At 41.8% G+C, this 24,433-nt stretch overlaps 1 protein-coding gene across 1 annotated transcript in view; it reads left to right on the top strand.

Annotated features, from left to right (window-relative positions):
* SCN2A (sodium voltage-gated channel alpha subunit 2) overlaps positions 1-24,433 on the top strand; it is a 96,177-nt gene that overhangs the window by 6,810 nt on the left and 64,934 nt on the right. The window contains exons 4-11 of the mRNA XM_059727326.1: positions 1,261-1,350; positions 3,679-3,807; positions 4,304-4,395; positions 5,520-5,792; positions 16,254-16,317; positions 19,321-19,462; positions 20,003-20,209; positions 21,994-22,284. Of these exons, the coding sequence (XP_059583309.1) occupies positions 1,261-1,350; positions 3,679-3,807; positions 4,304-4,395; positions 5,520-5,792; positions 16,254-16,317; positions 19,321-19,462; positions 20,003-20,209; positions 21,994-22,284 (1,288 nt within the window). The remainder of the gene's footprint in view (positions 1-1,260; positions 1,351-3,678; positions 3,808-4,303; positions 4,396-5,519; positions 5,793-16,253; positions 16,318-19,320; positions 19,463-20,002; positions 20,210-21,993; positions 22,285-24,433) is intronic.

Here is a 24,433-nt window from a genome sequence, read left to right as displayed (position 1 = left end):
TGATCCGAATCAATGAATCAAATCACTGTCCCCAAGTCGGGTTGAATCCAAATCCGAATTGAATGTGGCCCGGTTTATATACTGCTAGTGCTAAGGCACTTCTAAAAAGCAACAATACAGTGGGAACCCACAGTATTGAGGAGGTATTTTTATAGAAGCCAATCATGACCCAATATGCAATGTGCTAATGTACAACATTCTCAAAAAAGATCATTTTGGATTTATAGAAATCCTCCTCCAGGTTGGTGCCCTTCCCATTCTGCTGTTTGCAAGTATAAATTTATGAAGTATTGTAGCAAATAGTATTCTGGGGAAAAAACATAATTACTTCAATTGAGCAAGATGATTTTGAAGAGGCACAATATGCTTTTTGTGCCTTCATGCCATGATATTTGTGAAGCCAGGGATAGTTAATGTTATAAAAATTAATCTCTTGACAATAAAAGACTGCACAGAAAACTCCAGGACCAGAGCCACATGGTATTTCCCACCTCTTCGGCTTCTATTCCTATGTAGGAGCACCATCTGTACTTACATTTTGAGTCAGAGAGGCATCAAGTTAAAGTAGCTCTCAAAAATTCTTTGTAAAATAAAACTCTCTGCATTTCCTTGGTTATACTGCCATCATGTGGCCATTATGTGCATCATGTATCTGTCTTGTATTTTTATCTTAAATGTTTTCATGACTTACGTAAATTTTGACTCCAGGTCATGAATGGTGCAAATCAAGAACAGCATCATCAAAGTGAACAGATATTGAAGTTATTCTGGAGTTTACTATGGATTAGTATTATGCAAGCAAAATTTGGGTCCCAAATGGATAACATTGTAACCAGTAACAGATGTAGCACAAGCAAGAGCAATTCAAGTTTCTCTTTCAATCAGAAGCATAATAGTGTTATGAAGAACATAACTTTTATCTGATTTGTGTCCAGATATGTAGATATGAAAGACTGGAGATTGTATTACAGTGGAGGCACCCCCTTTTTAAGTCACTCATTTTTTATTTAATAGAAAAGAAAATCTGTGATCATTTTTAAAAGAGTAGGGCATTCTTTATATCTTTCAGAGCTTTTGATTTTCAATGCTGTATTGTTCTCATTTGACTAAAGAGCAACAATTGAGGTCTTTACCTTGAGCATGAACAGAACAATGAAGAGATTAATAATGCTTCATACTGAAAGTTTGCCAAACTGTAATGTCAATTTAATATTATTGTAATCTGATTTGCTGATGTTAAGTTCCTTGACTATAACCTACATTATTCAGCATGCTTATTATGTGCACTATTTTGACCAACTGTGTATTTATGACCATGAGTAACCCTCCGGATTGGACAAAGAATGTAGAGTAAGTTAAATGCATTTTGTTTAAATATATTGAAAAATATGACATGAATTTTAGATCAGTGGCTTTATATTGCTCAAGCTGACATACTGATAGCAGGTAATCTGTGATATTGCTGCTGGTTTACTTTGCCTAATGTGACTAACCTGACTTTAAAACATCATTTTATTCCTTACTTCCATTTTCTATATTTTCACTTTATTTGAAACAATCACTGGTATGTGTAAAAAGGAATACATCAGCCTTTTCTACAAGTACTTCCCATTGAGTTCAGTAGAAGTTCTATGCTTGTAATTAAGATATAAAATAGTCCCTTTCCTCCCCATCAAGTATTCTCAAAGTTCATCCCTCTCCTCCTTCTCCCACCTCCAATGTGTGGTATATGTCATATCAATAATTAGACTGCCTTTAGGACTCTTATGTCTCCTGTTTACCATTGTATGGGCCTTACTTACCCTTAATCCAATAATATTCATGCAGTAATTAAGATATTTACTTATATGAAAATAATACATTTTTAGTTCAAGTATTTTATGGAATTGGTATTATTGGAGGAAATATGTGAGAGAGAAGGATTTTTGTGGGTGGTAACTTTTATTGGGCCAACTGTATAACTGGGGAGCTTTTACATACATACCAAGTACCCTTCCTCAGGTCTGGGAATGAAGCAGATAGGACAAAGTCCCGTGTGAAACTCTATATGTAAATAGGAGTTTTATACAGACCTTTGTTCTATCTGATATTCAGCACAAACTGTCTTTTTTTTTAAGTGAGGCTTGATACCCCAGAGGTTGTCTATATCCCTCCCAACTATACAGTTGGTCTAATTAAAGATGTCATCAACAAAAATCTTTGCCTGTGATGAACTTGTAATTATTTTCCTGCTATTTAACAGCTGAGGAGAAAAAGCAAGAAAAGGATTGAGTGCAATGTGAATAGCCACTAGCCAGCTCTCCACAATACAGCCATGTGGATGTTTGTAGTCTATAAGTCACAGATTGGGACATGCTACTTTCCCTCTGATTTTTTAATAATGTTATCTTGATTGTTTTTCTCTGCCATTACAATACATCCTATTTTGGACAATATCCAGCTATCTTTGATGTTAAAATCATAGAGGGAAATCCAGTTACTATTAAATTCAATAGCAAATCTCCCATTGAGATATTTTAGCATATTACAGCTAGAGGTCAGTGTGGCTGCAGAATTTGGCTCAGCTTTCATCCCTGCTGGCTCCCTGGAAGACCAGTGCTATTGAGGGTTCTTCCAAATGATTTGGAGTTACCAATGTGGAACAGTAGGTCCCTTTGTTCATTAGAAAAAGCATTTTGTAATATAAAAACAAGTAACTACATGGATTTTCATCAAGTTTTCCAAAATGCTTCTTTGTGGGCAGAAAACAAAAGGCTTCATCATCTTAGATGCTGCGTAGAGCTATGTGGATAATTGATTGTTTTGGTTCAGTGGCCAAACTGGAAAAATATAGGTAAAAATAAGTGTTTCAGATTTATTCAAAACAGAAATCCATTTTGAGTCAAAGTTTTATTCAAAATAAAACATCCTAGCCTTTTCAGATGTGCTTTATCCTTTTTTTAATAATCAGGTTAAATTTTAAGATATCATAATTTGAAAAATAAATGTCAGTATTTTATTTTTAAAAATGCCAAACTGAAACATTATCTCTTTTAATTTCTTCTCCTGCTTATTTTGGCACCATGACCTGCTAAATTTGACCTGAATTTGCAAATAGTTTATATCAACCTGAATTTTAAGTTTGATGAATAAATTATTCATTGGAAAAATATACCCAATTCTCAGCACTCATAAATTTAAGAAAAGTCAGTGAGGGTAGTCAGCCTATTGAAAGATCAGTTCACAAAACACAGACATTTCATGCTAAAAAAGATTTAAAAAACAAAACCAAAACAGAAATGTGATAATTTGAAACGCATTTTTGCAAGCTTAATTAAATAATTTGTTAACATATAAATATCATAACACAGATTCAGATTGGATTTGATTTGGTATGACTGAACCAATGGCAGTTTTACAACTGATTCAGTGGGTTTAGCAGCTGTACCTTAGTTATCCATATGTAATATAGTCTATAGTATTATGTATATACACTATATTTTATACATACATTTTGATGCTTTTTTCTCAAAAAAATATTCTGCAGATACTTAAAGTTAGTCATATCCCCCATTCAATTCTTAGATCATTTCTAAAGAAGAAAATGATGCAAACAGGAACTAGAAAAACTATCTTGTGTAGAAATATTATGTGAATAGTATTTGTTTCTATTAATCTTTGTTTGACTATTTTCCTCAGATACACGTTCACTGGAATTTATACCTTTGAATCGCTTATAAAAATTCTTGCAAGGGGATTCTGTTTAGAAAATTTTACTTTTCTCCGTGACCCATGGAATTGGCTGGATTTCACTGTTATTACATTTGCGTAAGTTTTTTTGCAAATTTTAGTATTTATGAGGGTATGAAATTAGTAGCTACAAACTGCATCCTGTTTTGGCAAGTAGAACTTTTGGAGCATGGATTTTCTGTTGTTTCAATATGCTTAACTTCCTTTACACATTTTAGTATTGCAAATTACACACATGCTTCAAAAGTCATAATGGTACATCAGCCCATTTGGACTGCAATTATCATTGGCCTACACTGTTAAGAAATGCTAATTTCATATCCTGTCTTCTTTCTGTTTACCAGAATGGAAGTGATCCCTTTGACTTCATGCCACAAACTTACCAAATTAGGTGTTCAAAACTAAAATCAGTGTGGTTTACTTCAGTGACATTTAAATTTAATTTCATGGTCAGGAAAGCATATTAATAATACAAGGCAAAATGCAGTGAAAGGTGAAGAGGTCTTGATGAAAGACCCAAGTAAGTAAAATAAAATCTGCCTCAATTCTGAATAATTGTGATTTAATTCTACAGGTATGTAACAGAATTTGTAAACCTAGGCAATGTTTCAGCTCTTCGAACTTTCAGAGTATTGAGAGCTTTGAAAACTATTTCTGTAATCCCAGGTAAGAAGTAAATGGTGTAAGGTGTTAGGCCCCTTGTATCTCCAACTGTTATTTGTGTGCTGTCATTGTGTTTGTGTGTGAACTCCCCTATTACAGATATCTAACAGAGTTTGTGGACCTGGGCAATGTCTCAGCGTTGAGAACATTCAGAGTTCTCCGAGCATTGAAAACAATATCAGTCATTCCAGGTGAGAGCTAGGTTAAACACTGAGGCTGATTTTAATTACACAGAGGCTGTAATCACATCCTTAAAGCATAAGCCTTGTTGCTGGCTGTTCACTGTAAACAAAGTAAAAAAGCAAGAATCAAGACCTTCAATTTTCTTTACATTTGATTTTTGTTTTTTTAGTATTAGCTTTATTTTTTTTACAAAATCAGCCTTTGAGTTTAACAAATACTTGCATGAGACATTTGCCGTAAACAGCCTATGTGATTTGCATCTAATTACATCAAGCATTATTTACACGTTTTTTAAAAAGTTACTCTTAAGGCTTTTGTTTTGATGCAAATTTTGTCATTTGTTGCAGGCACTTGGGATAGAAAGTTGCAGTCTGTTTTTTAAACTATATCTAATGAAATAATACCAGACAAGATAGCATGGGCCATGCATGGGAGATTTTTTTAAAGATGTCTGTCTTCTCCAAACCAAACGATTAACTGTACTTTAGTAAAAGATTTGTTGCCATATTATTAAACTTTACATGTATAATATGAACTTTTTATTTGATTTACTACTACAGAATGTTTTAAAGCCAGATAATATATTAAAAGGTTTGGGCAAGAGGCATCAGCAAAAAAAAACCAACAAAAAAAACAAGGAACTTTTTCTATGTAGATCTAAGATGTAGCATGAATAATAAATTCACTTTTTTGGCATAAACAATGTGTTTGGAAATATGTATTCTTTATTTCCACACACAGTCTCAAATTAACATAATTTTACAGCTTTTCATTCATCTTCACAAGCAATCAGGCTTTTCACATAATTTACTGTATCACAAACATTAGTATCATTTAGTTGTCATTCTGCATGAAAATCTTATCTTGTCAGGAAAAACCACATGGTACTTTATATGTTGAGTACCTGTTTAATATCATAATAAAAAAATCCTTTCTACTTGCAGGCTTGAAGACTATTGTGGGAGCCCTAATTCAGTCTGTGAAGAAGCTCTCGGATGTAATGATCCTGACTGTGTTTTGTCTGAGTGTGTTTGCACTAATAGGGCTACAGCTATTCATGGGCAACTTGAGGCATAAATGCTTGCAGTGGCCTCCAGACAACTCAACTTTTGAAATAAATGTTATTTCCTACTTTAACAGCACAATAGGTGAAAACGGTTCATTTGTTAATGCAACAGTGAGCACGTTTAACTGGGATGAGTACATTGAAGATACAAGTAAGAATTAATTATATTTACTCCATTTTTTGCCTGAAAGATACAATAGCATGGTCTTGTCTTTTGATTATGATTAAAGTTCTTTAATCAGACCTAGAGATGTAACCCCCCCCCCCTAAAATATTCGATAATTCAGATGCAACCAAACATCTACAAAAATATCAGGTAGCTTTGTGTACAGGGCACAGTGGCAGAGCAGTGAAAGTGTCCCCCCTACCTCTCAAGGTATTTATGCTCTGTTTTAGTCTGCCCTGGGCTCTTGCCAAAAGATGTTCCCCCTTGTCTTTCAGGCTGGGTTTTACCAGACTACCCCATGAGCTGTTAGGCTTGGATGAAGCTTCTTTCCTTTTTCTGCGGGCATGTCTACATGAGACCTTTACTGCAGAGCTGCCTAATTAGCTCTACAGTTAAACATTGCCATCTACACATACGACACTATCAGGATGGAGGGAACTGATTAACTCCTCTGCAGCAGAGTTCTTTACTCCTCAGTAATGCATGTGTAGATGCTGATGGGGCTGGTTCAGGCACGAGGGTGCTTTAGTGCATGGGGTGCCTGCTGGTTATCCCCTCAGTGGAGAACCATTGTGCTCCAGCACGCCCCTTCACAGCACATTGTACCAGGTCAGAGCAGCCGTGGGTTGGCAGGCTGACCCCTCCAGGCCTCCTGTCAGCTAGGGCTTCTCTGACCCAGCTCAACATGCTGTGGTCTCAGGCACACATTTAAACATGGCTCCCAGGAGTAATAAACTCCAGTGCAATGTGCTCCAGAGTGTATTACTTTGCCTGAATAGCACATGTAGATGTGTCCTGTACATAATATTGGAATTTCTCATAAAAAATCATCATCACCTCATGTCAAAATTTCCCTTTACAAATTTGTTCGAGGTAATTCTAGGGGGAGTGCTTGTAACCCCTCCTGGTACATGTTAATGTGGAGAAATAAGGAAATGTTTGTCTATTACACAAGTATTCATTTGTTACTGATTTGTAAATAAACAGAAGGCCTAACACATCAATGTCCTTAGTACTTTATCATTTGTAGAATGACTTACAGTGAAAATGATGTGACGTATTTTCCTTTATCAAGCCACTGGTCAAGGCCATTAACTGTTATGTTAAAAAGCTAAAGAAAAAAAATCAGTGTAGAACAACTCTGAAAATATTTGTCCCTTATTGCTGTTAGGAGCAGTACTCCTTTGGTCCTCATCAGTTTGTTTACTGTCAAGGTAGTAGCTCATTTTCATAATGTTATGTTAGATTTTACATTATGTTTAATGGTTTAATTTACTTAGTAATTAGATCTTACCTTAGGTATTTTACAGCCTCCATCAGTAAAATAACTGAGGCCCAGACTGAGAGGTATATTTTGGTACCTAACTCCCATAAGGTGCCTGTCTGCCACTGATTTTCGCTGGAAGTTAGACATCTAGGCAGGTGTGTAAGTGTCTTTGTGGAACTGGAACTGAGTGCTTCAAAGCCTTTTAATATATTTGTCTCCTGAACCGCAGTGTACCACAGAATAACCATGGAATAATAAACTCTTAGAGATATGGGTCTTGAAAGGACCTCAATAAACCATTTAGTCCAATCCCTTCTACTGAAGCAGCAGCATCCCTGGCAGAAATTTGTCCAATATCTTCTTAAAAAGCTCCAGTAAAGGAAAGTCTTGGAATCCTGATGTATGCTGCTCTCGTGTTTGTCCACCCTTTGAATTAGCAAGGTTTTCCTAATATCCAAGCTAACTATTCTTTGCTGCAAATTAAGCTGAATGCTTCTCCTAGCTGTAGTAGTCACGGAGAATAATTCATTATCATCCACTTCGCAGGATCCACTTTATAAACACTTAAAGATTTATCATGTTCCTCCCCTCCCTTGCTTAGTCTTCCTTTTTTTAACATTACCCAAACTCAATTCTTTTAATGTTTCCTTACGGGTCATGTTTTTTGAACTTCCATTTTGATTGCTTTTCTCTGGAGTCTTTCCAAGCATGGTGGCCTAAATTGGCATGGTACTCCAGCTGAGGTCTCACCAGTGCCAAGTAGAGCAGGAAAATTACTTCATATCTCTTACATACAGTATTTCTAGTGTGACATTTTCTTTTTTTTGGCAAGAGTGTCACCCCAGCATTCTTTATGCAGTATTGCTGACTAACTAGTTATCCTCCATTTATAATTGTGCCTCTGATTCGTCCTTCCTCAGGTTATTACTTTCAGTTTTCCTGTATTGAATTTTGTCTTGTTGATCTATACATATCTCTTCAATTTTTCAACATTATTTTGAATTCTGATATTGCTCTCTCCAGAATGTTCATAATCTTTCCCAGTGTAGTGTCATCTGCACATTTTGTAAATATGCTCTGCTTCATCTTCCAAGTCATTTGTGAAAATATTGAATAGAAGCAAGCCCAATACATTCCCACTTGAGATTCTATCCCATTTCGACATGGGTTTGAGCACTACTTCCTGAGAATGGTTTTTCAACCAGTTGTACATCCTGCTGATAGGAAATATGGCCTAAGGTATAATTATTAAGTTCCCTCATAAAAATGCCATGTTGGAGTATATCAAGATGGATCACATTACTCTTTCCTTTTGTTCCACTCGGTCAGTAACCCTGGCAAAGAAAGAATATTTATTTGGTGTGCTCTGTTTGTAAAAAACCTGTTAGCTGTTTTTTAATCACCTTATTATCTTCTAGGTTCTTACGTAGTGGTTGTTCACTAATTTGTTCCAGAGTGTACTCAAGGATCACAGTTAGGCTTACTGATCTACAGTTCCCTAAGTCCCGCTTTATCCCTTTTTTATCCCCATTTAATAGGTGAGGAACTCATCTACACTGAAATCAATAGGAGCTGGGAACCTACTGTTGGCTACAAATGTCCAACTCAGGATCCTTAAAATTCTAGTTTTTTAGGCGGATTGAAATCCTGTAATCATAAACCTTGGGGCTGGTCCCCCCCCCACACACACAGTAGCAGGCTACAGAGTCAGGTATACCTATCCTACAAGTGCTGGAGTCTGTCATTGAGGCTTCTTTCAGCGTGGTGTTATCTTCCAGAGGGGGGTCGCCGGCTGGTCCTTCTGGCTGGACAGGTCCGGTGGAGTTGGAGGTCAAGAGGGCGCCCCTGAGGGTCACTTTTCACGGCCTTTTATCTGTCCCTGGCAGACTTTGGTGACTCCCCAGTTTTCAGGTTTGCCCAATCCAGGGGTCATTGACCCTCGTGGGACTTCCCCCCCACTCGATGGCTACTGGACAGCATCTGTCAGCCCCAGGGTTCGTCTGCATATACGTGCAGGTTTGGGAGTCCGTTGATGAATTTAGAATAGGGCTCTGGGAGCGGTTGATCTGGAGATATTCAGCCCGAAAGTTGGTCTCTGGCATTGATTAACTCAGGCTAGGGCTTCTAGCCCTTGATCAGTGATGTTTAGAGATTTCCTGGTTGTTACATTGTCTTCTATTGAGTTCTTCCGTTGGCTGATCTGCAGCTTCCCAGGTGTTAATTGCTGTCTGCTGCTACTGTGTTACACATTGTTACACATTCAATCACTGATTCACTCGCTCTTTCAGGGGCTAGCCTGATACAAGGAAGGGCAGTTTGATTCCTACCCTTGTTAACATTGTTACTTACAATGAATGTATAACTTACTAAAACACATTCAGTTGAAAGTTGAAAGGTGAGGAGTATAAAATATAAGCTACAAATGCCATGGCACACAAATAGATAAAAATACCAAACTACAAGGGGAGATACAAAATGCACACATACAAATTTTAAAACACAATTCCTTATCTTAAAGTGAAAGAGAGAAGGAGGAAGAAAAGGTCGAAAAAGAGAAACATATCCAAAGAGGGGAGAGCAAATGCAGGCAAGAGAAAAAGGGGGCTTTCTGCTACACTACATGCTTTTGAAAGTATCACTAGGTTCCTATCTGTACATCTCAGTGGCTGTGTCTACATGAGTGGCAGACTGTGCAGTTATAACTGAGTACTAAATGACTGCGCAGTAACCAGCATTACTTCACAGTAGCATCTGCATACGGTTTTTTTTCACACACTACTTCACAGTAGTCATGAGACACTGTGCAGCAGCTCATTATTACTATGCGGTAGCGTTGCCTCATGCAGGTTAGTGCCTGCCAATGTGGGCTACCGTTTGTTCTTACTGCACAGTAACATCTCATGTAGACATTCCCAGTATGTATTAAAATTTGGCCCTGATTAACTTGTGTGAGGTCCCAGAGAAAATTTCCTTTGGAGCATGGAAGTGAATACAGGTCTTCAGAATCCTGAATTTGGCTAGGACCCATATCACTGTAGCCCATTCCTGTCTAAATATAGCTATTAGATGGTCTCTTACAGTGGATCGTAGGAACAGACATTCTGGTTATAGTCCCTCTTTTATACTGGGCCAGATTTTCTGCTGTGTTCAGCTTATGCTGGTTGTAGCAGTCTAGAAACACAGTCAAGGGCTGGCTGCAATTCCTTGATTCTCTGCTCAGCCCTGGCCCCTGGGTGACCAATCACATGCCAACTGGCAGTGGTCCCCAAGGGACCATCTGTTTTCTGGTGATAGCTAGAGCACATCTCACTCTAGCCACTTCCCCTACCTGCCTTGACACGCCATCTGTAGCAAGAGTTGTGCCAGTTCTACATTTGGTGGAGATTCCCCATTGCAGGAAGACTTTTGAACAAGAAAGTTAAGGTAAATAGTTCCACTTAAGGAAAAGACAGGAAACTGATCGGGGATAAGAATACACCTTTATTTTTTAAGATTGATCGTTAGCTAATCCTCATCCATAAAGAGCATGCCTGCAGTGCCTCTGACTATGCTAGGGAGTGCTGCCATGAAAATGTAAATGAAAGTGTACTTTCTTGACCACTCATGCCAAATTCTGAAAAAATGTAGTTGCTAGCACAATGACACTTGGAACATGCCCAGTAAGCATGCCTGAGCCTGAGAGAAGCATTGAGCACATCCTCAGTTCATACCACAAAGTGCCTATATTGCATTTTTTTGGCTGGTGAGGTGGGATCTTTTTTTTTTTTTTTTAACAACAGCACTCCTAGCATGTTCAGTAGTATTATTATGGTATTAAGCCAGAAGCTAAGCACTTCTGCAGTCATTCATCCAACATATGTTTACTGTCATTGGCATTTTAAGATGAGGCATACCCCCCTTATTCCACTATGTTGCTTAAGAGATGTTCTTCCCCTGCTGGCTGGTGAGAAACTAAACTGCCGCCTCCAGCTCTGACAGTGGGGCATTAAATGGCTACCCTCATTAGCACCTGTCCTGCCACATACATAGCCCCTTGTGTGGGCATGAGGCCTTCCAGGCTTCAGACAGAGTGGTGCAGGGGTTTCTATGAAACTACACCTCAAACTGTTGAAAGCAAAACTGTCAGTTGTGTGTGTTAAGGGGTGAAGGTTGTAGATGTGTTGGTCTAAGGACATAGCCCAGACAAGGTTCTTAGGGTCAATCTGATATCCTTTATTAGACCAACTGAATAGTTGAGAAATTCTTCTTTGTATGCTTTCGGGTTTAAAAACCCTTCATCAGGCTGAGGAAGCATCTGCAGTTGGTGTGTGTGCTCTTTCTGGATGGAAGGAATAGTAAAGAAGCCAGAGGTTGGCATGCAATGCAGGCAAGAAAGCCAGTCAGTGAAAATGTAAATTGAGGTGTCAGGGGGTGAGAGACAGGCTGGGGGGGAGGGGGTGGAAGGCATTGGCGATGTGTAGGGGGTGCTTGGTGGTGCACCCCCTGCAAAAAGTGCCATGACACTGACAGCAGTGCCTGTGGGTGATCACTGCTCACTGCCTGCCCCCTCGCTGCTGATACCACCAGCAGCATCTGTGGGCAGTCTCCGATTGCCACTTGTCACCACTGACTCTGCTGGCAGTGTCTGTGGGTGGTCACCAACCACTGGTTGGTGCTTGCCACCCCACACCCCTGCCGCGGGAGCTCCTCACTCACTGCCACCACACCCCCGCTGCCAACACCACCAGCACCACCTGCGGGTGGTCTCTGTGCCCCCCAGCCTTTGGGGGCACGTGGCATTCATGGTGGAAGGGGAATGTAGCAGGTAAAAGTGGGGAGGTACCTGCTACTTGGGGAGTCAGATGTCAGGCAGGTTGTAATGTGTCATAAATCCAATGTCTACATTGAGTCCATGAGTTTCTGTATCTAAGAGGTTGATGAAGTGAAGTTTATAGGCCTGTCTGTGAAAACTGGTTTGTAAATTCAAACAAGCACCGAACCTCAATAACCTCATCACCAGAAGCCAACTTCCTACAGCCCAAAACACACCCAATGGATCCAGACCATGCCATGACAAGAAATGCAAAACCTGTTAACATATCTCCAGTATCCCCACAGACTGCGCACCAGAATCTATTACAGACAAGAATACCCAACTACCTGTTGGGGCACATTTCTCACAAGAAAACCACTCTGTCTCCAGTCTCTCATTCCTGATCCTCAAAGGGAATTTACAAACCACTTTTCACAGACAGGCATATGAACTTCACTTCGTCTACCTCCTAGATACAGAAATGCATGGACTCAATATAGACATTGGATTTAGACTGTTCCAGGGTGGCCTGCCTCTGCTTCTTGCGGGTAGGGGCTTTGGAGCTAGAGGGGGGCTTCTTTTTGGGCATGCTTCTACTGGTGCCAGGATGAGGAGGAGCAAGGGGGTGGTGCCTCCTGAGATGCATCAGCATCCCCATGGTGCTGAAGTGTTTCCCCTCTTTGCCTCAGCTGGTCTTGCATTGGTAATGCAGGCAGATAGGATAAGTGGGATCATCTGCCACCTCAAAATGATCCCACACCATACTACCCCTCACTTCTTGGGTGCGAGTGTGGATCCTGCCTGATCCCCCTTCTTAGCAGGCAGAGGCACAAGAACAAGAGGAGCTGACTCAGCTGAGCCACTTGCTTCTACAACCTCAATGTCAAGCTCCTCCAAACTGCCTTCCGGGGAAGGAGATCTGGCTCTAGGGGAACATGGAGCAAGTGGAGCACAAACTCAGATTCTACCTTGGTCCCCAGAATTTCTTTTGCTAGGGCACTCAGGTCCCTTGCTCCCACATCCAGCTCCTCCTCTGGCACTGAAAGGCTCAGCCTGGGAACTGAAATGGGGGTGGAGGAGACTGTCATGCTGGTGCTGCTTGTCATGCTGGTGGTGCTGGGGGTTATTATTATGGCTGGTGTTATTGGAGCCAGTGCAGATGCAGGCACTGGTGCCACCTCCTTGCTGCCACTAGCACCAGAAGCCTTATGCCTGCTAGTGCTAGGAAAGAGGGTGCATCTAAGTTTGGGGGAGGGGGAACTCACAGCTCTCCCTATGCCTCCTCTGGGTCTTCCACCAGAAGACCTGGCACCTGCCTTTTCAGCACACTTCACATTTCATGTGCTGGAAAAAAATGTGTGTCTGTGTGAGTGTGTATGTAATGTATGTGTAGTGCTTTCCTGCAGTGCACAGAGATGAGACACTGCCAGGCAAAGCACTGCTTTCATTTTGTTTGGAGGGGTGGGGAAATAAGAAGAGCAAATAACAGGATTTTGGGGGAAGAAAGAATTGCAAGGGATAACAATAGGGAGGATAGATAAGGGTAAATAGGAAAGGATTGGCTACAACTTGGTAGGAAGGCACTACCAAGCTGCAAGCTTACAGGTGTGACTCTTTGCTGATGCTCTTGCTGCTACACAGACAGCTACAAAATGGCAGAGAGCAGTTCACAAACAGCTTTTTATGGTGCTTCTCTGTTCCTCCCCCAGAGCACTGGGATTGGAAAGGACCTCAGGGACAGATCGCTGTCAGTGGCCAGCTACAGATATCAATATTGGATCAGTCCTTCCCCCTGTCTCCCCGTCCCTCTTCTTTGTTTTTCCCTACAAGCCCACTTCTGAAACAGTCTGAACATCCTAAACATTTATGAAACATTTATGAAATGTTTCGGATGGATCTGTTCCATTTCGGAGCTGTTTCAGAGCCTTGCATTTCATTTCAGATTTGGTGTTTCAGCCGCCGAAATGTCCAAATCCAAAACTAAATGAAACAGCTGCTTAAATTTTGCACAGCCGTAGTGTCTACCCCTTGTGGCCAAAGCAGATGATTTCTTGGCATATCCTTATTCTGCAAAATGCAGATTCTGCGAGACAAAAGTGTCCAGTTTCTATTTCTCTGACATGAAGCACACAGGCAATGAAACTTTATACCTAAATGTCTACAAAGAACAGATACCTTGTTTTTCTTTACACATCTAGGTAATCACCCTTCTCCTTATACCTGGCAGCCCTAGGATAATATTGAAACTCTGCTGACTTCAAATAATGCATATCAATCTCCTTTGCTTCCATTAGAAATTTCAACATATATTTCTCCACCTTGATGAGAATTTCCTCTTAATCTAGACTAATCAATCCTTACTCATATTAACAAGCACTTATGTACCTAGTAATCCCATTGGTGACAAGGGCTAAGTACAGATAGTCAAAAAGCCTAAGGCTGAATCAATTCAATCTTTGCAGGTTTGTCTAAGATGCACAAGTAGAACCAAAAAGCAAGTGAACAAACATTCACTTTTGATTCTGGAAATGCGGCTACATGCCTGCAGTGTCCCAGGCCAGAAGCTGGGAGGTGCTAGAGCACACCTCCCTGCTCTGCTGGAGGAGACAGCTTGGGCCAAAGCTAACCTACCCACCTCATGGTGTGGGGGGGAGTGTGGGGGAGGTGCAAAGCATCCTAGGATGCTGGGGGACTATGAGTTAACTTGTATCTGGAGGGGATCTGGGAGAGAAGTTCAATAAAACAATTTAACCTAAATCAGTGAAGTCTGATACTACATCCATCCCAATTTATCTTAAACCAGTTCAGCCATTTTGAAAACAGTTTATGTGCACTGAACTTCTGGGCTAGGGACAGAAATTACACATACACTGGTATAAGTGATCAGAAACCAGTTCAAATCTGTAACACAACAGAAGTTCAGTGTACACAAACTGCTTTCAAAATAGCCTAAACCAGTTTAAGATAAACCTGGATGGATGTAGTATCAGATTTAATTGATTTAGGTAAAATCAATTTCTTGAACTTCTGTCCCAGATCCCCTCCAGATTTAAGTTGATTCAAAGTCCCCCAGAATCCCAGGATGCTTTGCACCTCCCTTGCAAGGTGGGATGGGTGAGCTAGCCTTGGCCCAAGCTGTCTGCTCCAGTTGAGCAGGGAGGTGTATTCTAGCACCCTCTGGCTTCTGACCTAAGCCACTACAGGCATGTGGCTGCATTTCTGGAAGCAAAAGTGAATATCTGTTTCCTTGCTTATGGGTGCAATCTACACAGCTTAGATTAACCTGTGATGATTGAATCGATTCACCCTCAGGATTTTTGGCTGTCTGTAGCCTTGTTGTGTTATCTGGTTTCCAATTATTTATACCAGTTCATATGTAATTTTTGCCCCTAGTGAAGAAGACCATTTGTACAAGTAAGTGCTTATCAGTATGAATAAAGGTTACACAACAAGCCGTTTGATAGTGGGTCATTTCACTAGTATGCATTTTAAAGGACTGAACACATTTTTAATTAAAAATAATCTGGAAATGTTATAGATGAGATGGCCACCATGCAGTTGTTACTGATCAGTCATTTAGTACTTGCATAACCAAGGACTAAATGACTGCACAGTAACCGATGCTACTACACAGTAGCGTCCCGGCACAATTGTCTAGTGATGCTTATTGTGTAGTAGCTCATTACTACTGTGCAGTAGTGTCACATCATGGTTTGTGCCCGGCAATGCTACACTGCAGTAGTAACGAGCTGCTGCACAGTAAGGATCTCATGTGTTAGTTATCCAGTATCAAAATTTTGTTAAATGCATTAAAATTTAGCCCAGTAATTCTGTCCTACACACATACACACATAGGAGTCTGATATTGGAGTTTTCATGTTGCTAAGATTCCCTTACCTTTATTTTGCTGTGGTATTTGAAGAAAATAGGTTGCTATGAAATATTTTAAATAAATAACATGAAATGCCATCAATGGAAATGTATGAAGACATTTCTTTATTGATTCAGCTTTCTTGTTTTTTCTCAGTGTTTATTTCATTATTTTCAAAATTGACAGATTTGGTAATCCTATTATCTCTTGATCATTTGTGTGACTTAATGAGGTTCTAATGTACTACTGCTTTTTTGTTTCTCTAAAGGAAAACTAGCTTTTAGACCTAATAGGAAATCTTTTGCTTGTAGTATATACATTCCTTTCCTTATTTCTAATTATTTTTTCCACGGTAATTATATTTGTGATTTTTGTTTTGTGGTTACATTTGTTTTCTTTAAAATACAAAAGGTTTTACTACTCTGTATATTTCATTTAGATTTAAATAATTTTTTTCTTTAAGGACACTTTTTCAGTGCATTCAGATAACTCTTTTCACTTTCTCTTCTTAAACAGGTCATTTTTACTTTTTGGAAGGGCAAAATGATGCTCTGCTGTGCGGCAATGGCTCAGATGCAGGGTAAGACAGTAAATTCTAATGGACCATTTTCCATCATAAAAATTGTTATATATAAATCTTCAACATAGAACAGCTCAAGTTCTTGAGTTGTTCTTGATATTTCAGTATCTAGCATATGTGCGGGCCGGGAGCGATCCGGGGCCCTTTTTTCACACCACGGGCTGTGGCCAGCAGCCCAGACACGCTGGGTCGGAGAAAGCAAGCGACACGCTAGAATTAGGCACAGACACTTAGTGGTTGATTTAAGATTGTTTACTTACACCGTAGATGGTCACGGTGCAGGCTCGAAAGTTTCCCAGGTAAAGCTCTGCTTAAATCCCTGTTTGAGGACTCAGACAAAACTCTCACTCTCACGGAGTTGTTGAGGCTCCGTGGATCCTTGTTTGCATGCAGGGAAGAGGGATACGTCAAGGATTGCGCTCGGCGACGGGGAGAAGAATCGATAGGTGATCAGTCTATCGATCAGCAGCCTCAGGTCAAATCTCCGTAGAGGCACTCTGCAGCGTGCTCAAAGTTCTCCGACTTGGGCAGAAACCACCCAAGCCTCTTATACGGCTAGCAAGCCAATCGCTAGCCGCCACGTGGGAATAATTTAAAAACAACCAATAATGGGGCTCAAATTTAAATACAAATGGTGGGAAATCCTTGCAACGTGCATTTCTATGCTGCAGAAGAAATGCACCCTGCAAAGAAAGTTTAAACAGTGGGAAAATAATTCAGCGGTGCCAAAGCACACACAAACAAAAATCACACCCTTGGGTTGTGACAGTATACTGTGTTGTTTCAAATCCCCATGGTTTGGAGTACGGAGGTCTTTTATCTGAATATTTAATGTATGAATATCAACATTCATTTGAATTTTCAGCGGTATTAGCTAAATATGTTATGCTTATTTATCAAGCTAAAGATTAGGGGGGTGTGAAATGGGTCATATTTGATTCAGATTTGGATTCAGTCCAAATTGGGGACAGTGATTCGATTTGTTGATGTGGATCACTGTCCCTGATTCGATTCGGCCAAATCCACATCTGAAGATTCAATGCTGATTCAGAGAATCAGCGATCAACCATAGACACAGCTTTAAATGTTTTTTCTACATACCTCAAGGTACCAGGCGTGGCTTGTGAATGCTGTGATACTGGATGGGATGAAGCTTCCCACAGGAGTGCGGGGGGGGGGATAGGGGGGGCTGCATGCTCAGCAGTGAACCCAGAAGTAGACCGGAAGTACTTCTGCCATTGGCTGCAGAAGTACTTCTGGTCCACTTCCAGGTCTGCCAGGAAGGTTGCTGGGGGGCTTTCCCCATGCCCCCCCCCGCTAAGCAATCAGCCACAGGGGGACACTGGGTGCCCCCCCAGACTCAGGGAGCACCAGTTGCCAAGCTGGGGGGCATGGGGGCGCCTCCCCGGCACGATCCCTGGTGGACCCAGAAGTGGACCGGAAGTGCTTCTGGTCCACTTCCGGGTCTGCTGCTGAGCACACTTAGGAGCCTCCCTGCACTCCTGTGGGATGCTCCATCTGCCTCACCATCTCAGCATTGACAAGCCACCTGGTAACGAGGTATGTAGAAAAAAGATTTAAAGCTGTGTCTATGTCCGAATCGACGAATCTTTCCAAATCTCTCTGAATTGATTCAAAGCGTCTGATTCAATTTGGAGAGGTTAAAGGGTCTCCTGATTTGATTCAGATTCGGAGATTCACCCACTGAATCGGGCCAAATCGCCACACTCTGGCACCCATGCCAGAGGTTGCCTACCCCGGGGATAGATTGTGTGCGGGCCGGGCCCTGAGCCCGCCCTCGTCGCCATGCACGGCGGTGATTCTGATCCCATTCTGGCTGCCGTGGGCAAGCCAGGGGTGAACCGGGGTCGTACCGGACCTGTCTCTGGTGCACGCGGGCTGTGGCCGTCAGCCCGGACAAGCGGGGTGGGAGAAACCGCGGGATGATCTTGTGCACACGAGTTAGAATTAGTCACGGAGGCGTAACAGTTGATTGAAAAGATTGTTTACTTACACCCAAAGATGGTATCGGTGTAGGCTGGATGAGTTTCCAGGCACAGCTCCTGCTTGAACCCTCATTGGAGGACTCTGACAAAACGATTGCTCCCACGGAGTTTGCTAGTCTCCGCGGATCTGGTTAAGTTGGGTTCGAAAAGCTTCCCCGGAGTTTGCTAGGCTCCGCGGTTCCGATAAGTTTCCCCCGGAGTTTGCTAGGCTCCTCAGGGTCTGAAATTATAGGGAAGAGATACGTCTAGGATTGCGCTCGGCAATGGGGAGAGGCGAGAAGCGAAAGCTCCGTAGGCTCGGTTCTATTGCCTCTCTCTGCCTGCCTAGGGGAGGCACGCCGGATCCGCGAGGGTCCACAGCGCTTGGAGATCTTCACACAGAACATCTCTCTCTCCTCCCTCCTCCAGCTTGGGCAGAAACTACCCAAGCCTTATGTATGGCTAGCAAGCCAATTGCTAGCTGCCACGTGTGCCTAAATTAGGAGTTGGCCAATAACATGGCGTGGTCCCTAATACAAATGGCGGGAACTTCTTTGCAGCGAGCATCACTATGACGCAAAAGAAATGCACACTGCAAAGAAGCTGTAATTTGGCGGGAAATCCCCCGTTGCACCAGAGTTCTCTCTAGCAGCGGAGAGCTCTACCATGCAAAGAAAGCGACAAAAATGGCGGGAAATAATTTAGCGGTGCCGAAGCGCACACACAAACAAAAAATCACAACTTTGGGTTGTGACAGATTGTAATTCATTTTATTATTTAGGTATTGAAATGCTGTTAAGTAAAGAAGGAAAATTTGAAAGTAAATAAACTGTATCATTATCTTAATCTATCAGCAGTCCTTCTTGAGTTGTTTTAAAGAGAAAAAATTTAGTTGATGTCATTATGTTTAAATGACCAAGTATTGGCAACCTTGACTCCTGAACTTTTTTATGACCTGCTAGCAATATATATTTATTTTAGGTAGCTGTTAAAAATAACATTTCTTCTTCTTTTGTAGTCAATGTCCAGAAGGATATATATGTGTGAAAGCTGGTAGAAACCCCAATTATGGCTATACAAGCTTCGATACATTCAGCTGGGCATTCTTATCACTGTTTCGACTGATGACTCAGGACTTTTGGGAGAATCTGTATCAGCTGGTGAGGTCCTATTCAAATAAATGTCATCAGCATCTCTACTACATAGACATAACACTTACACAGTGATTTCATCCATATCTCCCTAAGAACTTTGGAACAGGGGCCATCTTTTTGTTTCTTTTTGTACACTGCTTAGAACAATGGGGCTGTTGGCCATGACTGATGTTCCTCAAGGCTACAGAAATATTAATTTTTAATAATAATAAAATAAATCTGCTTCATAAAGATGGGCAAAAATTATTTTCTCCACTGTGCAGAGAAATAAATGAGCCCAGATTTGTGCACTTCATGACTCACACAGAGTAAGAATATACCAGAGTCAGGTCAGATGCCCAATCTCATATCCTATACATTTGACATGCTGCCTCCTCAAGGGTCAAATCCTGTCATTAACCTAACATGGATATGGATGATCCTAAGTGTGAAAGGGACAGGAGCTCTTACTGGAGTAGTTATTTTGATTTTTTTTTCAAAAGTGCTATAGAAATAGGTAATATAGAGTATCATTAAAAAGCTGCTAATGTCATTTTCCCCCCTTAGACATTACGAGCTGCTGGCAAAACATACATGATATTTTTTGTGCTGGTAATTTTCTTGGGCTCTTTCTACCTGATTAACCTAATCCTGGCTGTTGTTGCCATGGCCTATGAAGAACAGAACCAAGCAACCATGGAAGAAGCAGAACAGAAAGAGGCAGAATTTCAACAGATGCTTGAACAGCTGAAAAAGCAACAGGAAGAAGCTCAGGTAGTTTTGTAATGGAAAATTGCTCCTGTAATACAGGACTGTGTCCTGTTGTTATATAGCTGCATGTGAGAATAAGCCCGCCTTTCACAGTAGTAATTTACTCCCTTTGAACAAACACTCCCTTAGCTCAATGGTGAGCAATGGAGGAATCTTGTCCCCTCCTCCACCCCTTATACTACAGGCTCCACTGAAGCTGTTGATTAGTGACACATCTATTAAAGAATGACTCAGGTAGAGAGATGGAAACTGATGGTTCTGCTACATGAATGACATACAAATAAATGATTTCTCATTATTTACCCGTATGCAACTCAGAACAGGTATTTTGCTGTGAAAATGGGAACATTTGGCTCTCTTCCCCCCTTCATCTTTTCACCCATGCCATCTCCCAGTTGGGGCAGAAAACTAGATTAGAGTCCAAGACCTAAAAGAAATGTAATAACAAGTTAACTTATGGACAGTACTCCCCTCTGGCACAATGTTGTATCATGTTTGTTTCGTACATTGAAGCATCTTTCCCCCTTTTTTTTTTAAGTCCCTCTGGCTCTTTAGTGGGCTAGTTGATTGTCTGACACTGTTCACCTGGCCAGATGTTACCTAAAACTGAAGTTAAACTCTGTCTTCTAAGTATGTGGCCTGCTAAAGACAAAGCTGAACTATGCCTTTAAGTAACCATTGGTGATGACTGCACTCTATAAAAACCTAATGTTTTATCAAATGCTCCACAAACAGTTGAAAAGCACCAGGGTTGCTATGGAAAGCTATGGAAAGGTTAACTCAATCCTTGTAAGGCCCCGTATTGTGGTGATGATACCATCAGGTATTATACTAGTTCCCAAATGGGTTGGAGACTATCCAGAATTGCATATAGACCCTAACAAAACCTAATTTTGGAAATATTATTTCCTGTTACTAAGAATACCAATAAAAAGATTACTTTCTTGTTGCTTCAACAAGGGCAATTTTCTCTTGAACTGCCCTTCCAATTTTCTCTTGAAACCACCCTATTCCCTATCCATGTCCAGTTAAGGGATAGCATATCAGATTTTGTTTTGTATTATAATGTACTAAAGAGCTCTGATGGCAAAGTGATTAAGACTTCTTCCTGTTGCTCTATAGGCCTGACTTTAAACCTTACCCCAGACTTGTATCAAAGGGAGCCCCTGTCAAGCCCAATTAGAAATAGGAACCTGATCAGCTTCCCTGGAGTCAGAGGTAGCTGGATGTGAACACTAGTCGTAGCATTCCTTTATGTGCCATTGGCCAAAGAAACTGGACCAGTGGCCTTTCTGTGGCTCAGGTGAACCGTAAGTGACTATGGGCTGCTGGTAAATTACTGTTCTTGGCACTTTGTCTGAATGATACTTTCTTCAATTTGTTAGACCAATGGTTCTCAACCTTCTTAGCCTCCAGGCAATGATCTATAACTTTTGTGAACTGAGCAGCACCCTATTTAAAAAACGAATGTATTCATTAACAGTGCTTATCTCCTTACAAAGGGCTGGGGTAGTGGGAGGGAAGCAATGGGGGCAGAGGAACAATAAGGGAAGGACAAGCCTGGACTGGCACTTAACCCTCACACCTGTTTATGTCCTCACACCTCAAAGCAATTTTCAAAAGATCCTCAACACCCTGGTTAAGAATCACTACGCTAGACTCAGTGAGGCGGGATCAGTACTTTCTTTTTGAATCCACTACCAATAAAAAAGCAACTTGAAATAATAATACATTTAAAAAAGGTTAGTGGTGTAGATTTTAATTGCATGTAACCTTGTGACATACAGGCAGCAGCAGTGGCGGCAGCAGCCGATTCAAGAGAATTCAGTGGAGTAGGTGGCATAGCTGGATTTTCTGAAAGTTCTTCTGAAGCATCAAAGTTGAGTTCAAAGAGTGCTAAAGAGAGGAGGAACAGAAGAAAGAAAAAAAAGCAGAAGGAGCAATCTGAAGGAGAGGGAAAGGATGAGGAAGAATTTCACAAATCTGAATCAGAAGACAGTATCAGAAGGAAAGGCTTCCGATTTTCTATTGAAGGCAACAGATTGACATATGAAAAGAGGTTCTCTTCTCCTCACCAGGTACAGTGAAAGTATCAGTTACATTCAGTGAGTATTACATCATAAGCTGTTTGTCATGGAAACTGCTGTAAAGTAAGCTACTAAAATTAATATCCTTATTCTTGCAGAAGGTGCCACAGAAACAATTATAAATGGTTAGGAACCAATCTAGTTTAAATACTTGAATTGACAGATTATGTGGTTAGAATTTGAGGGATTTTGTTTTCATTAAAAATCAAAAAATGAACCCACATGGTAAAAAATATGTCATTTTTCATACATTTCTTCCTTGGATTTAGTTTTGCCCATCATATCCATTTAGAATGCTGCAACCAAGTTCTTTTATAGCCTGCAGCTTTTATCATATCAGTATTCTCTTTGTGTCTCCCCACCGATTCCCTTTTCCTTATTGCACCAATAGTAAGTTATTTATATTCACCTTCTAGCCCTTCATAATCTACATCACTGTACTTATCACATCTAATTCACAATTAGTACACAAGCAAATACCTTTAAGGCTAAGTATAGAGAATCAAAAAGCCCCAGGATAAATCGTTTTAATCTTTCCAGGTTTCTCTAAACTGCATAGATCGAACCAATAAGCAAGTGAACTCATTTTCACTTTTGAAACCAGAAAGGCAGCCAGACCCCTGCAGTGGCCCATACCAGTAGCCGTGGGGCAATAAAACATGCCTCCCAGCCTGCCGGCCTCTGCCAAAAGCACCCAAATACCGCTGAGCAGGGCTCATCCTTGATTGGCTTACCCAGCACACTCCCCCCAAACACTTGTGATCCCCACCCAGGGGGAAACAGCCCCTCCAGCTGGAGGCTGGCCAGGTTCCCTAGCCTCAAAGTGGGTTCCCTGTCCCTGGCAGGGTCCCCTCAGCCCTGCCCCTCGTACAGATAGGGGATTCCCCTGTCCTGTTTCCAGACTTAATATTAGACTTTAGGGTGGGGGGAAACCCACCTCCCACTCCTCCTTCAGCGCCAGACCCCATCTGGGTACTGCTCAGTTTTGGGGTAGGGAAGCCTGCAGTGGGGGCTTGAGTCCGCCCACCTAGAACCAGGCTGGAGTCCCCAAGGCAAGCCTCCTCCTCAGCCTCTGGGCCAGCCGAGGAGAGGGTGGGGGGAGAAACCCACCCCTCCAGTCTGGCACTGGACCCACAGCCAGGTGCCTCCCGGTGCAGTGTGGGGGAGGGGAAGTACACAATGGAAGCTTGACTTCCTCTGCCTGGAGCAGGGAGCTGGGAGGCAGGAACCAGGTTGGAGGCCCCGAGCCATGCTCCCTCCTCAGTCAGCCCAGGGGCTGAGAAGTGGGTGTAGTTGCGGGGACTCCAGCCTGGCTCCCGGCTCTGGGCAGTGGAGTCAAGCCCCTGCTGTGGGGTTCCCCCACCTTTCCCCTCCTCCCCCCACACTGGGCTGCAGCTGGCTGGGGGGTCTAGTGCCTGCTGGGCAGGGGGGGAGTGAATTTTCCCCCCATTCCGTCCTTAGTTGGCCTGGAGGCTGAGGAGGGGGCATGGCTCAGGGACTGCAGCCTGACTTCCGGCTCTCGACAGGCAGAATCAAGCCCCTGCTTCGGGCTTTCCCACCTTCATGCTGGGTAGCACCTGGCTGGGGGTCTGGTGCTGGGCAGGTGAGGGCTTCCCCCACCCTCTCAGCCAGCCAGAAGAGTGATAGTGCTCTGGCTAGGGAACAGAGGGGTGGAGCACACCCTGGTCCACTGGAGCAGGCAGCACAATCCAGGGCTGCCAAGAATCCTGGGATGCTTGGAAACTGTGAGTTAACTGGAACTGGGAGGGGATCTGGGACAGAAATTCAATAAACTGGTTTGACCTAAATCAGTGAAGTCTGATACTACATTCAACCAGGTTTATCTTAAACCAGTTTTGGCCATTCTGAAAGCTGTTTAAGTGCACTGAACTTCTGTTCTGTTACAGGTTTAAACCTACTCCTGATCATTTACACTGGTTTATGTGCAACTTCTGTCCCTAGCCTTAATGAGTAAAAGGTCATATAGAAACCAACCAGGCATCAATAAAAAGTACACATGCTTTTATACTAATGCTGGAAGTCTAACATCAAGGGTAAGGGAACTCGAATGCTTAGTAGTAAATAATGATATTGACATAATAAGTATCTCTGAAACATGGTAGAATGAGGAAAATCAATG

This window comes from Alligator mississippiensis, chromosome 4, assembly GCF_030867095.1.
Source record: "Alligator mississippiensis isolate rAllMis1 chromosome 4, rAllMis1, whole genome shotgun sequence".
Lineage (NCBI taxonomy): Eukaryota > Metazoa > Chordata > Crocodylia > Alligatoridae > Alligator > Alligator mississippiensis.
This window is presented reverse-complemented; position numbering and strand designations above follow the sequence as displayed.